This window comes from Triplophysa dalaica, chromosome 3 (genome assembly GCF_015846415.1).
Source record: "Triplophysa dalaica isolate WHDGS20190420 chromosome 3, ASM1584641v1, whole genome shotgun sequence".
Classification (NCBI taxonomy): domain Eukaryota; kingdom Metazoa; phylum Chordata; class Actinopteri; order Cypriniformes; family Nemacheilidae; genus Triplophysa; species Triplophysa dalaica.
Genome location: NC_079544.1, coordinates 1,183,659 through 1,205,378, shown reverse-complemented (window position 1 = coordinate 1,205,378; position 21,720 = coordinate 1,183,659). Strand labels below are relative to the sequence as shown.

Genomic DNA, 21,720 nt, shown 5'->3' with positions numbered 1-21,720 from the left:
CACAGAGCGCAGAGTCCAGTCACTGCGCAGGCGGAGACGAGGAGAGACGCGCACGGAGAGGAGAGTAAAGAAGAGGACTTTTAATACTGTTCTTGCGTTTTCATTCGGAGTTACTGGCCCACGAAAAGTGGCTGAAGCTTTCAGAAAGATGAGTATGCACGGATCTCAGACCAGACTGCACACGACCGGACGCAGATCCGGCTCGCGGACCGATCTCACCACGGGTTTCAGGACTGATGGTGGGCAGGTGTTCATGGGTAGTAATGGATACCCGTCGGACAACTACGTGCAACAGGTCACTTCGCAGTCTTTCTCCAGAAACTCACAAGGAGGAGGAGGAGGAGGAGTAGCACGGACGTGAGTTATTATTTATACCGTTTTATACAAGTTTAGCTTCTTTCTTATTTTTGTTTCTTTTCTTTGTAAAACCCCTGAAGAAAAAGGCCAGTTTGTTTGACTAACAAACTATGACAACAACGTATGCGTTCGCTCGAATGGTTGTCTCGACCTCAAATTCTCTCCTTAAAAAATTTAATTAGGCATAATAACGATGTTTGTGTTAAAATGTGTCAATATACCGATTCTAACAGGACGAAAAGATCTGACCTCTGCTATTCACAATTATGTCAGCAAGTGACTCATGTGTTGCTGTTGTTATTTCCTTCCATTGTTCTCTTTGGTTTGCTAAAATACCACGTTGATACTTAAACGAAACATCTTTATTAAATCTGGATTTATATATCAATCTTGATATCACATTGTGTCTTATCAAAATCGGACTCCCCGTGAGATTTTGACTCCCCTGTTTTCCGCTGCGAAGGTAAGGGTTACGATTAAGTCCGGGGGCGGGCTTTAGAGACAGGGACCAATCACACAGCAGTATTTTAAGTGAAGGAACCAATCAGAAGAAGGGAAGTCAAAATCTCACGGAGTTTCGAAATTCGGTCCAACACATTCCATTAGTTTGGCAATGGACGGAAACATGTGAACCCAAATTGAGTAAAAAGTCAAGATTTTCCGTGTCCGTTTGAATTGTTAATACATTATTTCGGTTTTAATCAACTCGTAAGCATCTGTTGTAACGGCCTTATCATAAATACAGTGAACTAACAGTTTGTGAGACATCCAAGCACAATTACATTTTAAAGGGATACTTCACTCAAAAAGAAACATTCTGTCATCATTTACTCACTCTTAGTTGTTCCAAATCTGTATAACTGTCTTTGTTTGATGAACACAGAGAAAGATATTTGGAAGAATGTGTATGACCCGACAGATCTTGCCCCCCATTGACTCCCATAGTAGGAAATGACTTTATCATTTTTGTTGTTCTGTTGAACACAAAAGAAGATATTTTGAAGAATGTACGACAGCCAACATTTCTGGGGCACCTTTGAATAACATTGTATTTTTTCTACTATGGTAGTCAATGGGTGGCAACTTCTGAACGGTTATAAGCATTCTTCCAAATATTTTTCTCTGCGTACATCAGAACAGATTTGGAACAACTGTAAGGTGAATAAGTGATGACAGAATGTTCATGTGTGGGTGAAGTATCCCTGAAAATGTGTCTGAAAATGTGATTTCTTGAAAGTTCAAGTGTGATTTAAATAACTTTCTTCTTTTAGAATGTCATCATCCTCCATGTCTGTTCAGATGAAAGCTCAGATTCTTTACAACAAATGTATGAACTATATGGATCAAGCTCAAATCATCCTGGATAACGTGAGTGTCATTTCTTTCACATGACCCGTGAGCGCAGCGGTTTGAACTTTCACTTCTGAGGTGTCCATAACAGCCCTTCTCTTAGCTCTCTGAAATGACTTCAGCTCGGCTTTTGTAAAGTTGATGTTGAGAAACTGTGTGATTTGTGTGGCATTTATGGCGTAAGACTTATTGCTTTTGGGGATCTCCGCTGTAAAAGGCACTTGGCAGAGTAACAAACGTCTTTTAAGTTCTTTTAGTGCCTTTGTTTTTTGCTTGTTTCCCGAATCTTCCCTTTTTTGCGAGAGCTGGTGTTTTGTAAGGGAAACAGTGTCCGGGGTATCACGCTTGGATTTGTTTAAAAGCTTTTGTTCTCCCTTCAGAGGAATTTCCTGTGCTCTGTCCAATTTTAGGCTGTGCACTGACATGTTGAATTCTTTCCTGCAGTTTTGCTGCGGTCGACTTTTTGGAGTGAACTTTAGTTAGAGAATTATTCTAATGGATGCATATGCTTGCAGATGGGACCGGCGGCTGAAGTGGACAAAAACATGGTTGCAGCTCTGGAGTACATGAACCAGCTTGAAATGTGTGGCCAGGAATCAAAGATGTCCGGTCAATCCTCTGACATGATATTTAGCGGGTAACTGACGCGTGTGTGCGTGCATGAGTGTGTGTGTGTGTGCCTTGACGTGAATAAATAAAACCAACTTTAGTATGCCATCACGTAATTTATACCTTTAAAGTATGTAAATCAGAGGCACAGAGTTACGCACAATATCAGGGTTTTATTCTAATATTCACAATAATGCATACGACTAATGTATGCAGATAGAGAAGTCTGTCATTTTTCTCAACCAACAAAAATCATTTAAAGGAGTAGTTCACTTTCAAAATAAATGTTGATGATCATTTACTCTCTCCCATGTCAGCCAAGATGTTTATGTTTTCGTGTCTTTAGTGGAAAATAAATAAAGGTGTGTAATGAAAACATGGATGTCCACTATATGGAGAAAAATCCTTGAATGTTTTCAATCAAAAACCTTCATTTATTTTCCACTAAAGAAACAAACACATAAACATCTTGGATGACATGTGAGTGAGTAAATGATCATGAACAATTATTTTGAAAGTGAACTACTCCTTGAATTCCTTTGTCTTGTGCATGTTAATGTTGGCAAGTAAAACTAACACTGATTTGACTTTTGCCATAGTTCATACTAATGTTAACTATGCTAGCTAGTGAATCGTATTTGAAATATTTTATATTTTGTTGTGGAAATGACAGAGCGAGTGATGTTGAATTGGTTTATTTAAAATATTGAATTGGCTTATTTTTGATTCACTCATGTTTTATGGATTTTCCTTTCAGAAGTCTTGTTCTGACGGTTTTAATGTTGTAATTTAAACTTGAGTTTAAAGTGAAATAAGGAGGAAGACCCAAATATGTATGCCGATAATCTTTCAGGTTAGAGGAATGCTATACCAGACATCTCGGCATCAGAAACTCAATCACAGGAACGATGAGGAGGGGCGGCACCGTAATGAACACCAATGTTAGCACCATCAACACTGGCATGAGCGCTGGTATGAACACCGGCATGGGCATGAACAACGGCATGGGCATGAACACCGGCATGGGCATGAACACCGGCATGACCACCGGCATGAGCACAATGAACTGGGGGGAATCTCACAAGAGCGTACAGGACGCATTAGGATGGATCAACCAGAAGAAGGTGTGTTTTTACACGGCTATTCAAAACAACTTATATAGTGGTAAAGTGATCACTTGTTATTTTATTCAGCCCCATTAGGCAAATATTCCATATAAATGCATTAAAATCTTCAGACTGTCTTGCACGCACACTTCTCTTGTAGTACACATCACTGATGTTCAGCACATTTTTCGCATGTGGTGTGAAAGTCAGATTTCAGCGGCAGAATCCACACCTAGTTTATAAGAGATTTTTGAGCTGTGTGCGTCTTTGTTTAACTGCGAAAGCTGCAGGACTTGTTGCCCAAATGCAGTTGTCTGGAGAAGAGCCGCGAGCGCGTTGAGATGCTAACGTGAACTCCAGCCCTGCAGAATGACACAAGGGAAGAGTTTACAGGCCGTTGAGCTCAGACTGACGCCACTACATTGGAATTCAGTCTCCCCCTCGTGTCCAGGCCGGTTTAGTGTGATGAGTCTTATCTCACATTCTGACCCTCTGAAACATGAGATGTCTTTGAGAGACTGAAGTACTGGAGGGGTGTGTGCACACAAACACGCTTGTGCCTCTCTGTATCAGACGCTCACTTGTTGTTACTTGCAATATTTGAGCTTGTAATGATTTCCACACCTATAGCAGGAGACACACCCGGTATTAGTACCACTCCCGTTTCCTACCGCACCACACCCCAAAAACCAGTCCACCTCACCATGAACTTATTCATATCAGCAGCAGCTTCAGTTTAATTTCTCTGCATTTTTTCTCCATCTTTCTTTCTTTCTTTCTATCTTTCATTCCTTCTTTCTTTCTATCTTTCTTTCTATCTTTCATTCCTTCTTTCTATCTTTCATTCCTTCTTTCTTTCTATCTTTCTTTCTATCTTTCATTCCTTCTTTGTATCTTTCATTCCTTCTTTCTTTCTTTCTTTCTTTCTTTCTTTCTTTCTTTCTTTTTTCTTTCCTTCCTTCTTTCCTTCCTTCCTTCCTTCCTTCTTTCTTTCTTTCTTTCTTCCTTCTTCTCTCTCTCTCTCTCTCTCTCTCTCTCTCTCTCTCTCTCTCTCTCTCTCTCTCTTTCTCTCTGTCTCTCTCATTCACCCTCTCGCTCTCTCTCTCTCTCTCTCTCTCTCTCTCTCTGTCTCTCTCTCTCTGTCTCTGTCACTCTCATTCCCCCTCTCTCTCTGTCTCTCTCTGTTACCTGTCAGGCATGCAAAAAAAAATATAACACGTTATGCGTGTACATAGAAATGAGGGGCTGCAGCATATTTTCAATTATTGGAAATGGGTATATTCTAATATGCATATCACAATTTATACAATTAATACAACTGTGGTCCGGTTGTTTCAAATTAGTAATGATAACTTAAAAACACAGCTAACTAACACAATAAAAACATCAAGAATACAACTTTTTTGTTTTTGCAAACAAACTCAAGTTTTTTTGTCCGTACAACAAGCATAGAGACAGGCGAAATAGAACGATGTTAAAAGAATGTGATGGTTATCACTCTTTTTGGTTATTAAGCTATTTATTAATGTTAGGCCAGTAGTATTTAATATCTGAAGCACAAGAAGCACCATATTTGTTTGTTCTCTTTTTCTTTAAAAAGTGAAAGAAAGTAATATGATGACATGACAGATTTCCAGGCTATTACTCGGGTCCGTGCACACATTATCCACATGTATCAGCTACCTGTGATACACTCACACACACACAGTTCACCACAGACAGAACCTGCATTGTGTGGCTGGAGGAGAAAGGAGGGGGAACACAGGGAGTGGCTAAAGTGAAAGGGAGCGGAACAAAAGCAGTGAGTGTGTTTCAGGGTCGGGTGTAACTGGTTTTGTTTTGTTATCTGCGCCGAGCTCTGTAGGGGTGTATAGTTGAAATAACTCCGGAGTCTCCTAACACAACATTAAAACCATGATGAGGTCCCGATCCTCATTCCCAGACATTATATAAGAAACCGATGAACTGATCTGAGATCAGCATGAGAGAGCTCTTGTAATTCACACTCATGTTAATGATTAATCGCTGCAGTCTAGAGGCGTGAATCACATTAATCATTGACATCTGCACAAATATTGTATAAAAACATTGCATCTCCATTTTATTGCATTGCATTGCATCATCACCTTTCAGTTTATACATATTTTATAAATGTCCCCATTTGCCACTTTGTTTTTCAAAGTATGTTTCAGTGTTTTGCAACAGTTTGATTGCAGCGAGGGAAACTCCGGCAGGTGTGTAAATCTGATGGGTGTGCTCGTTTACCTGACACGTGTGTTTTTTTGTGTGTGTGCAGCGCCTCATCGAGACCGCACCCTTTGGCGAAGATGAAAATGTCATCAATCAACAAATCGTGAACCACAACAGCTTTCATAGTTCTATTCAGAGAAGCCAAGAGGTGGACAGAGCACGAGAGGAGCTGGTGAGTGTGTGTGGTTCACGTGAATGCAACAAAGAGACATAAAAGCTATTTTTCTTTATAGGTATTTTAAACAAATTCTATAGAGTTTGAAATCATGAAATGCAACAACAGGGCCTTGGAAATATGCATGTGGAAAGTGTAGGCACTAAAGAACACGTACACGTATAGTGCACACTTGGGAGTATGCAGTCGTAAACCTATGAGTGCAAAATTGCGTCATGAACTTGTTTGGCTGAACTTTAAAGTCTCTTTATATGTTTTCCTTCAGAGGCAGAGCAGAGATAAAGGTGGAGTTCATGCCCTGGACCAAGAATGGGATACTTTACAGGTTAGTCCAAAGATAATCAACTATAATAAACCATTATCAATAAAGTAAGGTTATTTAATTTAATAATATTATATTTAGTGGTGGGCCGTTAACGCCGTTAACTCCGTTAACGCAGTCAGACTCTTATCGCGCGATAAAAAAAATGACGCCGTTAATCTATTCTCAAAGTTGGGTTGGGAGCTGGGTCTATACTACGCAAGCTATGATGACTTTCACCTTGATATTTTAGCGCGGATGTATACCAGCTTAACTGCACTGTACGGGGCGAGAACGAGATTTTTCAACTCGCGTGATTTGCGTCATTCGCGGAAGCAGAAGCCGCCTCATCATCTCATAACCAGGGCTTCATTTGCGCGATTCGTGCAGCAAGTAGGTCTATTGGCTCTTTGCATTAACATATAAATCACTCGCGCTTGACACGCCATTCGCGTTTGGTCTGAACACAACATCACGTTACTGTGAAATTAACGCATCAAACGTGACGTGCTAACATGGATCCAGCTATGAAGCCGCCGGGTTTGCTTCAGGGAATATTAATTTTTAAGAAGCTTCCCAATAGAAACATCGACAAGACTAAGGTTGTTTGTACCTTGTGCAATGCGGAATTGGTTTAAAAAAAAACCCTTTCTCTCAACAGGTAGGGGTCTAGCTTTAGTTGAAACCAGTAACTTTGTATTGAGATCTAATGTATTATGGCTCCTGTATGACATATCGCTTGTTGCTCCCTCACTCTTTGTAAATTTCTTTGGATAAAAGCGTCTGCTAAATGACTAAATGTAAATGTACTGTAGGAGCTCTTCCAGTCTCAAGTACCACCTAAACGCAAATCATCCCTTAGCTAATGCGGAAGTAAACACAAGTTCATCTTATTGAACATAATTTAATTTCCATCACCAATTATCATAGTAGAACAGCTTTCTCAAGCAGTTTGTGATGCATTTTGGAAACAGGAGATGAGCCCCTGGTCTAATGCGCCACCTGGCTTGAGAATCCTGTTCTCAAAGACTTACTTTTAGTCATTATTTGGGTAGCACACATATTCTGAATGCCTTCGGCAGAATTCAAATGAGCCATTTTAATCTAGATTAATCTAGATTAATCTTGGAATTAATCTAGATTAATCTAGATTATAAAAATTAATCTATGCCCACCACTAATTATATTATATTGCAAGAAATGTAATGATATGATGAAAGTGATGTAGTAATATAATATAATATAATGATGTTATGTTAGTGATGTAATAATAATCTATAATATAATATAATATAAGTGATGTAATGTAATGTAATAATGTAAAGTAAGTGATGTAGTAATATAGTATAATATAGTATAATATAGTAAAATATAATATAATATAATATAATTAATGTAATGATGTAATGTAATGTTCGGATGCAATTTTCAATGGCCGTAAGTGTGTGTTCGCAGTTGTGAGTCTGTGTTTTATACGTTGGTATGTTTGAACCGGTGTGTGCGTGTCTATGTTTTACTTGTATAACTTTAAACGTTTTGCTTGAAGTCAATAAGTTTCACGTACAGCTGCTTAGTAACAATTAAAATTGTAAAAAGCGCTATATAATAAAGTTGCCTTGACTTTTAAGTTTAAAATTATGACGATGTGTTACTGATGGAATATCAGAGGCACGAAACATCTTCACGTCGTTTTTCTTCACCACATAGAAAATGTCAAACACTCGGATGGTTCACCTGAAAGAACTGCAGAACATCCTCGAGGAGATTTCCAGAGCCATCATGTGGGTGAATGACAGAGAAGAAGAAGAACTGATGTTTGATTGGGGAGATAAAAACATTGATTCCTACATTCCAAAAAAACAAGAGAGCTACTCGGTAAGACACACGCAGACACGCATCAGGACCCGTTACCTCATGCACAGTTTGCTAAAGTCACTGCATCTTACCAAACGTTTAACATACAATGCAAAAGAATGACTTTCTTCCTTCCTGTCAGAAAATGATGTGTGACCTGGAAGAAAAGGAGATAGACCTGAACAAACTGAAGGCAAAGGTGGACGGCCTCTTGAGGAACCAACACCCGGCGTCTGATAAGATACAGGTACAGCCTCTACATCTGCCAGTTGGTGGCGCTATGACTACAAGTTAATTCTGGCCAAAACTGGTTTCACACATGTGAGGGTTGTGGCAAACTGGGTGTTTAGCAGGGCAATTCCAGTGTTATGGACGTGACATTTTGCGTTATGGATGTGACATAAAAATGCTCAGAGAATGAATTTGTTACGATAATATTGAACCATATGTTTATATTTTACTGAACTCTTGTTGATAGGGTCTAAAAATCAAAAAATGTCAGTCTATAAAAAATATTACATTTTAAAAATGGGAAATAAGCATGCGTTATGGACGTGACAAAAAAGGATAATTTTTTTGGGACACGATAAACTTTTTTGTTAATTCTTTTGGATTATTTGTATAAAATAAAATGCACAATCCTTAAGCAATAATACCCAATGAATGGAGAAGGGATGCCTCTCTATAGAAAATAAAATAGTTGCTTTATATTCATTTTTATGTGTCCTTATTGTCATTTTCTAATTCCTGTTTCTTGCAGGCGTACATGGACACATTACAGACCCAATGGAGCTGGATATTGCAGATCACCAATTGCATTCAAGTCCACCTGAGAGAGAACGCTGCCTACAGTCAGGTGAGGGACAGAATGTCATTGGGTCTTTGAGAAACCATTGAGTTGGACCGTGTTTTTATTACTGCGTTTTTTTGTTAACCGATATAATCAAACAACTATTACCCATACCAATATCATTCAATTGCATACAGTACTATAAAATAGCTAGTTTTTCTGCATTAAATTAATTTTACTGAACATGAATTGGATCCATTTAAGATTTTAAGATAAAAATACAATATGACAACATGACAATCTTATAAGGGGATTTTAATATCCAATATTTTTTTTATTAAAAACATTAACTGAAACTTGACTTAAAATTTATCATTTCTTTAATAAATTTAGATAAAGTCTGAGATGTTGCAATTTACCATAAATATTTTGCCCCGAGAAAAACATTGGATATTCAGACATCCAACTCTTGCCTCCATGCAGTTAATTTAATAAACTAGGGACATTTGAAATCTGTTTTATTTTTTTCCTAAATTCCGTTTTTATTTTTCTGTATTCTGTCTTTTTTTTGTTGTACAACTATGTTAATATGAACCAATATCTTACATCTTCTGTTGTTTTAAGTCTGCTTACATTTAATTACTAGTTTTGTAAATTTTTAGTAGCATGTGGTTAACGGGACTTTTATTTTGATGACAGACTTTAATTTTGACGGCTTGCTGCAAAGTTTGTCAGCAGCTTCTCTCAAATGAAATAGTAAAATGCGCCCGCGGTAACTTTGTTAGAGCAGCGCTGATTCATTTATGTGTTTGCGTCCACCAGATGCTAAAAAGTCCACTACAGTACACATTACCACACCCTCATTCACACACAGAACAAGAAGATCGGATATTTAAACAGCGGCTGAATTATTATTAGCGCTATTCACAGCACAAATTGAGTACTTTTAAGTACTTTCTGGAGTGTTTGTTACTTTCCATCTGTGTTTACCACTTCACGGAAATCATAGGGCCATAATAAACCATTGGCAATCGCCTATTTCATGCAATTGCTGATAATGCCGTTGGTGTTTAATTAATATCGGCGGCCGATACATCGGTTTCATGTTGTTCAGAATGATTAGACCTTATAACGCTATTTATAACCAAGGTTTTTCTTCCCCCCATCTAATTTGCTTCTTGTATAGTAAAGCGTATCTCACAACATCATAAAAATGTCTTAACTCAATTTTTTTTAAATATGTCATGCATAATGTCAACAAAATCTTGGTGAGCATAAAACTAAAAGATACAATATTGAACTGGTCAAAAGCTCGGAATTCCCAGTTAACGAAATAACAAAAACATTTTAACTGGATTGTGTGGTTTGTGTTTTGTAGTATTTCAAGGAGGCAACTGAGACGTACACCAGACTGCAGAAAGACGACGAGAGCATCCGTAAGAAGTTCATCTTTGACACGAATACACCACTGGAGAACCTCACAGAAATGGTCAAAGCCCTGGAGGTAACAGAGCCGGTGGTGATATAACCACCACAAAACTGAGCTGTTCTTGAATTGAATGTCAAAATATGATGCAAGGGATCGCTACTGAATACTTTCAGCTGTAATACATTAAAATTGTGATAAAACATCCCAAGCAAGCCAACAGAACAATGGAACACCTGAAGAGCGTGTTTACATTTTTTACACTGTGTGGTGTCATTTACACAATTGAAAAATATGACCAAAACCGGCCCATTGTAATAATGTTGTGTTTGTAGAAAGAAAAAGAGAGGATCATGGAGAATAAGAGGCAGGTACAGACGCTGGTCAGCAAGTCCAAGAACATCGTGTGTCTGAAGCCTCGGAACCCAGAGGACAAGAGCAGCAGTCCGGTCATAGTGAAAGCTCTGTGTGACTACAAACAAGATCATGTAAGCACTCTCAAGCACACTCATGATTTGATTCTTTTCAGTGGTTCTCTACAGAAAATTTCATGCAGTAAAATGATAATCACTTAGAACAGAGTTTTGTCACATTGATAGGTCAACAAAAATACAATTCTGCATATTATATTTGTCCAACAAAATAAAGCAAATAAGGAGTATTTTGTTACAGAACGAAGTCAATAATTCGGAGTCAATGTTTCAAGACAGCAGCTCGATTCGGAATCACATACTACCACACAACCACCTTTATCATACATCTGTATGGGAGAAATAGTTATAGAAAGCCGTTCCAAATCTATGCACTTTCTTAATTTCTAAATGAACAATTAGTTAAATTAATGACGATTGTATTGTCCCTGTAGGACTTTGAGATCGCAGAATTTAACGTATAATCAAACAAACTTGCAAAATTAGGTATATTTTCGCCGAAGACGTGCCATTTGACATCATCACATCATGCATTCCGTCAAAACCTGCTCCAAAAGTCAATCAGAGATACTCTTATTATGGGGATAAAAGGGCCTGTAACACTTACAATTGGAGAAAACGTAACAGATAACATCTTTTTTTTTTTAAAGTAGCCCCCTGCGTTCCGCTGAAGCCAAGGCGTTAACATTAACCGTTACGCTTTTATGGCGAAAGGTTGAAGGCTTTCCATCTAGTGGCTTTGAGTCAAGTCAGGCTCAGCGACGTGTGTTTCACTTTCTTAAACAATACGCCTGGAAAAAACACAAAGACCACGAAGATTGTTTATATTGATAACAATGAACATTCATTACGATCAACTAAATGGAGATTTCTATAAAGTCTGTTATCACAGGGACGTTTCCACTACTATAAACATGAAGCAGCATTAAAAGCAAACATGATTGGTTGCCTGACCTGTCATTCAAAATGGCCTCATGGGCGGGCCTTTGCAACTTTAAGGGTCCAAGGTTTCCAGACCGTCTGTACGAATCTGCTGCATGCCTTTAAATCATAGGAAATTTATAAATAATGTTTTCACATGTGGTAGTGTTAAGAACTATTTGTCTAATCAAGTAGTATTTAAACTTTTTCTAGAAAAAAGCCGCAATCTTTATCGCTAAATTTGAATAAAGCAGCTGCAAAATCAAGAACTTTTGTCCGCTGAAATCAATCCTGTGGGGACTGTTCTGCTCTATAGTTATCACTATTGTGGGGATGTGGAATCTCGGAACTTCGTTTACTCTATAGTTATCACGTGTGGTGTTAATCGGGTTTTGCAACTCGTGCTTGTCTGTTACAGAAAGGCATTTTGAAGGACAACACAGGAATTCTGAAGAACAACTCAGAGCGCTGTAAGTGGAACGTAACTGGACCTGGAGGATTGGACATGGAAATACCATCAGTGTGTCTGATCATACCACCACCCAACCCTCAGAGCATCAACCTGGCCAACAAGTACTTACACGTGCACACACACACACACATACACACATACACACACAAACACATACAGATAGAAACGCATATGATCTTAAAGAAGGCCAATGAGAACTGACTCATGGATTGCTCCACAGAAACGAGCAGTACTATGAAGCCATCATGTCCATCTGGAGTCAGCTGTACATCAACATCAAGAGCCTGATCTCCTGGAAGTATTGCATGAAGGACATTCAATACATTAACTCCCTCACAATCTCCATGGTATGAATTACTACATGACAAATCGACACATACTCTCAGCTCTGTCTGCCTTACGTGACTAAAACAATGTTTGTTTCTCGCCCTCTTACAGCTGTCTCAAATGCGCCCCGAGGAATATCGCAACATTATCAAGAGTCTGGAGGGCCGCTATATGGAGTTTATACATAACAGTCAGGGCTCCAACATGTTTGGAGAAGAAGACAGGAGACTCATCGAGCAGCAATACACGGGAGCACAGACGCATTATGACAACCTGGTCATCCAGCTCCCCATCTTCAGTAAGTCCAAACAACCTAATCATGTAGATGAAGTAATGCACTGCAGCCTTCAAAAAGATCCTGAGGTTTCATTTGTGCTTCAGGGGAGAACACGACTGTAACAGATTCGAAAAATGTTCCGAAAGAAGTGAACCAGAAAGTGGAGGAGAAGAATGGAGGGACGACGATCAAGGTGACAAATAACAAGGTGTCGAATACCACAGTGACGAACAGCTCCGGACTGAACTTTGGGTTCATGTCAGACCTGAGCGCTCTCAGATACAAACTCGAGGCAGCGGAGGCAGGACTGATTCAGGACCTTCATGTGCCTCTGAAGGAGAACAGCGTACAGGACTGCTCAAAAAGACTTGTGCGGCTACAGGTATACACAAACATCGCCAGCACTCGCACACTTGTACACATTGTACATTTTTGTGATTTCTTTAGCATTGATTGATGGCCAAGCCCACTGATGGTTTTGAAGTACTGATTTACATGATCATTTTTTTGTCATTGTACATACATCATTTATTGTATTTGGATGGTGGAAAAGCGAAAAACTCAACCAAATTGTATGCACATTGTAAGACAACAATATATGAAACCAAAATGCAATATAATATACATACTCTAACTATGACTTTAGAGGTGTATAAAGAGCTTACACAATGAAGCGTTATGTTTTTATTACCCTAGAATGAGCGGTTTTCAGCCTGGGTCCCCTTGCATATAATTCACCATGTTCTGTCAGACGTCATAGCATTTCGAACAGGAGGAGGGGGGTGAACGGCTGGGTGCAATTCACTAGATTTCACTTACAGAGACTACCGAACAAACATCTGATAGAAAAAAAATATAGACTATTCGAAAACAGGACGAATACAAACGATGCAAATCAACTCTATATCAGCCGTTGCCAGACCTAAAATCCCTTTCTCTTGATATCAGCATCAACTTATATTGGTCAACCAATATTATTCAAAACCAATATATTTCAATACAGATTTGGACTGTCCAGAGTCCAGAGTCTGATCAGCTTTTAACAGCTAAATGAGTAAATTAAGTAAAAATCTTGGTTATTTCAGGGTGTGCATCGTGATTTGGACTCTATCCGAGACGAGTACCTGCGTCTGAGGGAAAAGATCTTGAGAGAGCTGGAGGGAAGCACTAACGCAGAGCAGACACGGTACCTGCGCACCGAACTGGACCACATCAACAAGAAACTGGGCAGCTTGCAAGGCTTCTCGACGGCTTATATCCAAAGGCAAGAACATTCAACATGGTCAAACATGGCAATGTTTACAGTTATAGGTCCCTGCCCCATTCAGATCGCCAGCAACAAAACGAGGAAATGTCATTCATTTTGCTCAACTTTATGCCAAAGACGAGCGACTTTTAGCATCTGCCAATAGGAGTAAAGCAGCGGAGCTCATGCATCCGTCTCTAGTCAGTTACTGAAGGGTTTGTTTATGAATGTTACTAAGAATGCCTTCTAACCACCTCGTAGCAAGAAACTAGCGACACAGTCGCTGGCGGTCTGTACGTACACTGAGAAGAAAATGAGAGTTTGCTAAGATTCAGTCAGTTATTTCTTATTAACGACCTTGACAACTTGTAAAAGGCTTATGAAGATCTGATGTTTGTTCTTATGAGGATTTGTCTGTACTGTGTGCAGGCTCACGTCTCTTCAGGCTCTGCTGCAGAGTCTCCTGCAGGCTGAGGACGTCATTAAAGTCCACGAAGCCCGTCTTACAGAGAGAGAAACGTCTTCTGTGGATTCGGATGAAGTTGAGAGATACTGCATGACTCTCAAGGTAAAATTACCTGACCAAGTATTTTTTTAGATCATCGTCTCCTTTTCGGTTGTCTAAGCGGGTGTTAACTATGTGGTGCCTCTGCAGAACATGAAAGCTGATCTGGAGCAAAAGAAAGGTGTTTTAAAGACTATGGAGTCTGAGCTGTCCAAGGCCATCCATTGGAACGGTCAGATAGGTCAGTCTTTCCATCAGTGCGACGTTGATCTGTCCAAGTACACAGAACTGGTTGGGCAGATGACTGACCGGTGGCGTCGAATTGTGACTCAGATTGATAGCAGGTAATGTGTTTCGCTGATTCTTCTTTTGATCCCCTCCTGAATATATATATAATATAATGCGCAAGTTAATATGTAATAATCATCGTTTTTCAGGACGTGGGACCTGGAAAAACAGTCAAAACAGTTAAGTCACTACAAGCAGACGAATGGCATGATTAACAAATGGATTCAGGAGACACGTCACCGCCAAGATGCCCTCCAGTTGACTAAATTCAGCAGTGTGGAAAAATTAATGGATCACCTGAACCAACAAAAAGTCAGTTAAGGCACCATGTCCCAACCATATACCTGAGCTTTATTACTGAAGTTCTAGTGAAATTTGGGTAACATTACATGTTAGCTTTACTTTGAAAAAAAAAAAGATAAATTTATTAGTTAAAGTAATTTGAAGACTTTTTAATCTGGGTTTAGAAATGTGGTTAATTTGATCAATTATTGGATTAAAATAGATTGATGGATGAATGTTTCTCTAATGAACAGGCACTGTATTCTGAGATAAAAGGAAGAAAAGAAAAGGTGGATGACGTGGTCAAAGATTCTGACACATGTGCTGCCTCCATCAAGGTAAATAAAATCACATTTGTCTCAATTGCATGAAATCTATCACACCAAAGGTCTTCCCAGGGTTTTAATATACATCTTTGTGTATTGACAGGACTTTGAGCTCCAGCTGGCTTCCTACAGTGCAGGTTTGGAGACGCTTCTCAACATTCCCATCAAGAGGACTATGCTGCAGTCTCCAGCCACTGAACTGAGACAGGAGGTACTGGCAGATTTACATCACAGTTCATCAAGTTTTAACAGACAAAAACAATGCATTGCTTTTTTACAACAACTGATTTGTAACTGTTTTGGTAAAGTCAACAGAGATGCAGTCACAGTACATCGAGCTCTTGACACGATCAAGTGACTACTACAAATTTCTTGGTGAGATGCTGAAAAACATGGAGGAGTTAAAGGTAAGCAACTACGTCTGATGCAATTAAAAAAAATGCACAAAGTGCTGTCTTTACGTTTAGAAAACCATTCCTTTGAAAAGGTGACTTTGACGTTTTTAAATTATTATAATTGTTTGGTTTATACCATACTCTGTTTGAACACTCAATTCTGGTTGGCTTGAAGTTGTAGGTAGTTGCAGTCAGTTTGATCAATGTTTGAAATTAACTGACTTTCATTTTCTCCAGTCTGATCCAAAATGACACTGTAAACATCAATAACAGCTTCAATTTGGCAAGTGAACATGGTATAAGCGAGATAATCCATGGCTAGCTTTGCATTAAAGGTTTTTTCGTCAGATGGGTCTTGGCCTCCGCGTCGTGGTATAAAGCCCTCCAAAGGAATGCTAGCTGCAAATTATCCCTTTCTTAAACCACATCATTAGCTAGAGTTAAATTTAAGACTGCTTAAAAAGCATGCTTATTTAAGCTTAAATAAACTAAACTTTGCTCTGTTTTTATTGATCTTATGCTTTTTGATGTCCCAATGTTTGAACCTATTGCTTGCATGGTTAACCCAACTTGTAAGTCACTTTGGATAAAAGCGTCTCCTAATTTACTAAATGTAAATGTGAGTCTTGTTTTAAAAAATATTTTTCATTTGTTCTGCTTGTTTTACCTCACCCAGTAACGTATTTAATTTGGATTTTTGTTTTTGATTAGATGAGAAACACTAAAATTGAACTTTTGGAGGAGGAGCTGAGGCGTATGAAGGATAACATCAATGATCAAATGGCGAAGAACAAGTCAGTAGAAGAAAGTCTGACACGCAGTCGGCTGGAGCTCAACAAATCCAAAGAACAGCTAATATCTCTGGAAGAGATAAAGAGAACCCACCTCATTCAATGCAATACTACTAAGGATAGCCTGGACAGCACCCAGAATCAGCTAAGGAGCTTACAAGACGAGGTGTCCCGCCTCACCTTAAACATCGAAGAGGAGAAACGCAAGCGGAGGCTGGCTGAGGAGCGTTACACCACCCAGCAGGAACAGTATGATATTACTATACGCAGGAGACAGACAGAACTGGACGCTCTCAACCAGTCCAAGAGTCAATATGAAAGGGACATCAAAGAAAAAGAGCGGGAGATCGAAAGGCTGAAATCGAAGCTGGACGATGAAGCCTCCCGGCGCTCTGCAGCAGAGTCAGAGACCTCAAAGGTAAGATCACAGTTGAGCCAGGAGATTAATAGCCTAAAGCAAACTCATGAATCTGAGATCCACGTCACCAAGACCACCGTGCTCATGGCGTCACAGCAGAAGGATGAGGAATCAATGGCCCTAAAACTCCAGCTGGATAGATTAAATTCTGAGAAAAGGGACCTAGAGGATGAACTTAGAAAGGTGCAGCTCTCCGTCAGTCGCACAGAAGAAGCAAGGAGGAAAGCAGAGGCGGATGCACTTCAGCAGAGATCTTCAGCAACAGAGACGGGCAAGTTCAAGAAAGAACTGGAGTCAGAGATTCAGAACATGAGACGATCATGGGAAGAGATCGAAACAAGACACAAGGTGGAACTGGCCGAGGCCAATCGAGCAGCTCAGGATAAGATCCATCAGATTAACGTGTTGACACAGAACCTGCAAGATGAGGCCAGAAGAAAGAAAGCCCTGGAGGTTGAGAACCAAAGCCTCAGACAATCTCAAAGCGAACTTCTCACTAAGCACACTTCCACCACCGAGACCATTAACAAGCTGAAGATCACTGAGCAAGAGATACTGGTCATGAAGAGAGAGATGGAGAAGCAAACAAATGAGAGGAGCAAGTTGGAACAGAACACCACCAGACTCCAGAGTCGCATCAATCAACTGCAGTCCCAGGTCAATGAGTTGCAGGTTGAACTGGAAACAGAGAGGAGAGGCGCACAGGATGAGCTCACAAAGAGAAAAAGAATCGAAATTGAGCTGGAGAGGGTTAACCAGACGTGCCGTGAATACACCACTACCATCAGCACTCTTCGGTCTAATCAGGAAAAAGAAAGTGTTTCCGGCCGCAAATATGACCAGGAGATTCGTGGTTTACGTGACGAGTTGGATAAAATTCGGAAGGAGTATAAGGTCACTCTAGATAATTTGACTAGGGTGACGGTTGAATTGAAGGCCTTGCAGCAGCAGCTTGTACAGGAACAGGCCCGTGTCCGGGAGGCGAACCAGCGCAACGATTGTCTCTATAAGACTTTAGAGGACAAGAGTAGGGTGCTAAATGAAAACACCACTGAGATTGAGAAGCTGCAAAGCAGCACTCAGAATCTTACCAAGGAACGTCTGCGGCTAGAGGAAGAGCTGAGGAGTGTGCGAATGGAGAGGGATGACTTTAAACGAGGCCTGAGCACCATCGAGAGCGAAAGTGCATCACGCTTGTCGGCCATTCAGTTCCAATTGCAAACCACCAATAACAGGGCACTGGAACTGCAGGAACTTATCAATGAACTGACTAAAGAGAGAGAAAGTTTAAGGGTCGAAATTGCTCAAATCCAAAAGCAATTCTCTGAGGTATTTCCTTGAGAGGCACAATTGTATTTTTATCTACATCATTTGAATCAGAAAATGCATCAGAATTTTGGCTTGTTTGAAACTGCTTTGCTGGATAATGTTTCAGTGACCTTTGAAATCACCTTTGCTGCACACTGCATGGTCGCAAATAAATTTTCAGATTTTCTTTGGCTAAAAATTCAATTTGAAAGGAATTGAATTTTTTTTCAAGGTCATAACTCATCTATCCTCTGCTAGCATGATTTGTGTTCATTGTTCTTTTTTGCTAAGTTTTCTAGATGATTTTGATGAGTTGTTTTAATAAACCGATTTTCTTTTCTGTTTTCAGACATCGGTGATGATTCAAAGGTCTGAGACCCACTACAAAGAAGTCGTCATAGAGAGAGACAATCTCTTAGCAAAACTGAAACTATTGGATCAGGACAAAGGAAAGCAGCAGCGCTATGAAGAGGAGCTCAGACGCATCAAAATCTCCTTGGAATCCGAAACGACGCAAAAGAAACGCTACCAAGATGAAATTGAAAAAAATTCAAAAGACTTCATGCACTGGAAAAGCCAGTACGAGTTAAAAGAAGGGCAGATCAGGCAGAGCGAATTAGATAAAGACAAAGCAGAGAGAGACAGGGCCTCCTTGAGGAGTGAGATCCAGAGACTGACTGCTGAGCTGAGGAGTGTGGACGAACGCTACAAGACTCGTATTCAGAGCTCAGAGAGGGAAATCTCAGAGCTCACTCGTCTAAGGGAGTCGCTAGAAATAGAGCTGAGGAGGTTGCAGCAGCGTCCAGTTGCATCAGTTAAGTGTACACAGACTGATGAGATCGCTAAACCTCAGGGGTCGACGAATGTGACCGTAAAAGGCATTCGTAATGATGTTACGATTCCAGAGCTTCTAGATTCCAATTTACTTAGTCAAGCAGATTTGGATCAAATTAATCAAGGAAAGCTTACAGGCAAAGATATTGAGGAGAGGCTCAAAAAGTACCTTGGTGGTTCTTCTTGTATTGCTGGTATTTACGATGAGGCCAACAATAGTGTCATGTCCATTTACCAGGCCATGAAAGACGGACTACTCCGACGGGGAACCACACTAGAGCTACTCGAGGCCCAGGCTGCTTCCGGTTTCATTGTCGATCCAGTCAACAATATCTGCATGACAGTAGATGAGGCATGGAGGAGAGGTCTTGTAGGAAAGGAGTTTAAAGACAAACTTCTGTCTGCTGAGCGGGCTGTCACAGGATACAAAGATCCCGCAACTGGAAAAACAATTTCGCTCTTTCAAGCTATTGAAAAAGAAGTGATCGAAAGGGGTCATGGCATTAGACTGCTGGAGGCTCAGATAGCCAGTGGAGGAATCATCGATCCTAAAGGCAGTCATCGAATTGAAGTGGACATGGCCTACAAGAAAGGTTACTTTGATCATGTAATGAATGACATTTTGTCATATGAGGGTGACGACACCAAAGGCTTCTTTGACCCCAACACTCAGGAAAACTTAACGTATCTGCAACTAAAGAAGAGGTGCATGACCGATCCCAAGAGCGGCCTCATCCTTTTACCTTTGAAAGACAAGACAAAGCCAAAGCAGACAACAACTCAAAAGAACACACTACGCAAGAGAAGAGTGGTAATTGTAGACCCTGACACAGGAAAAGAGATGACTGTTCGGGAAGCGTACCACCGGGAGCTGATTGACTATGACACTTTCCTGGAACTTTCTGAACAGGAGTGCGAGTGGGAAGAGATCACGATCTCAGGATCTGATGGCAGCAAGCGAGTAGTTCTTGTCGATCGCAAGACTGGAAACCAGTATGACGTTCAAGATTCACTAGATAGGGGCATTATTGATAGACAAAGCCTGGAGAAGTATCGTGCGGGGACTTTGACGCTCACTGAGTTTGCAAGTATGATCAACAGTAGAAGCCGTGGCTTGGAGCTTAACATCCAGTCCAGCAGTGCTGAGGACGTTGCCACTTGCAGCAGTCCCACACAGATCGCACCATCATCTCCAACCGTCCGCAAACGTTTCTCTGGCATATCCATCACACTCTCCCCTCCAGCTGATATTTTTGATGATCAGAGCCCTGTGGGAGCCATCTTTGATACAGAGACCCTAGAGAAGATAACCATCTCTGAGGCCCAGCGGCGTGGTATAGTGGACAACATCACCGCTCAGAGATTCTTGGAAGCACAGGTTTGTACGGGAGGTGTAATAAATCCTTCCACTGGCCAAAGACTCTCTCTGAAAGATGCCGTACAACAGAGCATCATCGACGATGACATGGCTGCCAAACTGAAACCAGCACAGAAGGCTTATGCGGGTTTCGAGGATGTGAAGACCAAGAGGAAACTGTCTGCCGCCGAGGCCATCAGGGAAAAATGGCTGCCTTACGAGGCAGGCCAGAGGTTCTTGGAGTTCCAGTATCTGACAGGAGGACTTCTCGAGCCTGAAACTGGCCGGCGGGTTTGCATTGAAGAAGCTATACGAAGAGGATGGCTTGATGGCAAAGGAGCACAAAAGCTGCAGGATTCGAGGACCTACATTAAGAACCTTACTTGTCCTAAAACCAAATTGAAGATCTCATACAAAGAGGCGATGGATAACTGCATGGTGGAGGAGAACAATGGCATGAAGATGCTCCAGGCTACTTCCATGTCTTCAAAAGGAATAAGCAGCCCCTACAATGTGTCCTCTGGCCCAGGCTCTCGCTCAGGATCTAGAGCAGGGTCTCGTACTGGCTCACGCAGGGGCAGTGTTGACTACACTTCAAGTAGTTATAGTGCGATGACACTTAGTCAAGTCAAGTCTTAGTAAGACAAATGCTAATTCCTATTCTTAAGATGTAACAAGAGTTTCTATTCATGTTTTAGGTGTGGGGTTGAGTTGAGTTGACATCAGTTTTTATATAGAATATACATTTACTAAGATTTGAATGACCAAACTAATGATGATGCTTTTCCTTGGGTGGGTTTATCAAGATGCGGTTTTAGATTAGCAATGTGATGTGATTATTTACAAGGGAAATTAACGATTCTTTTATAACATTCAGCATATTGTTTTTTTAACAATGTCTCACTTGGCTTTTCTGATATATAAACATTTGCACCTTTTATCTAAATCTTTTGCTTATTTGGCTTCTATATCAACATGTATTCAGAAACATCAAAGCTTGTTGTTCTTTTAATTGATGGGATTGTTTATAAGGTAATATGAACAATAAAGCATATTATTCTATCAAAATGTAAAACACCTGTCTCTGTCATTTAGTACGTCTGGGGCACATTAAATGCCAACTGAAAGGGATTATAACTTATTTGCATGTTTTCTCTTCTTCCATATGTAAAAACATATGAACAAATGACCACATATATGCACGATGGGGCACACCTTTTTGTAGTTGTCTCTGGCTTGGTGAATCTGTTTGGATTTCCTCATCTTATTATCAGTTATTGTAAGCCAAACACACAACTTCATCTGCTACAGACACTTTTGGGAT

The 21,720-nt window shown here is 40.2% G+C and overlaps 1 protein-coding gene across 2 annotated transcripts; it reads left to right on the top strand.

Moving 5' to 3' along the window:
- The first annotated feature begins 14 nt into the window (after positions 1–14).
- dspa (desmoplakin a) lies at positions 15–21,471 on the top strand. Of its 2 annotated transcripts, none has more exons than XM_056742550.1 (24): positions 15–357; positions 1,629–1,725; positions 2,223–2,344; positions 3,170–3,440; positions 5,719–5,844; positions 6,113–6,172; positions 7,856–8,023; positions 8,145–8,249; positions 8,763–8,858; positions 10,171–10,296; positions 10,554–10,706; positions 11,989–12,143; positions 12,263–12,389; positions 12,481–12,667; positions 12,751–13,028; positions 13,732–13,910; positions 14,322–14,460; positions 14,548–14,741; positions 14,835–14,997; positions 15,222–15,305; positions 15,397–15,504; positions 15,602–15,700; positions 16,400–16,897; positions 18,555–21,471. In XM_056742550.1, the coding sequence occupies exons 1-24, from the start codon at positions 149–151 to the stop codon at positions 21,033–21,035; spliced, it is 6,225 nt and encodes a 2,074-aa protein (XP_056598528.1). In that variant the 5' UTR covers positions 15–148; the 3' UTR covers positions 21,036–21,471. The 2 variants fall into 2 exon arrangements, with proteins under 2 accessions (XP_056598528.1, XP_056598527.1); XM_056742549.1 differs by having other exon boundaries at positions 16,400–18,226.
- Positions 21,472–21,720: the final 249 nt, after the last annotated feature.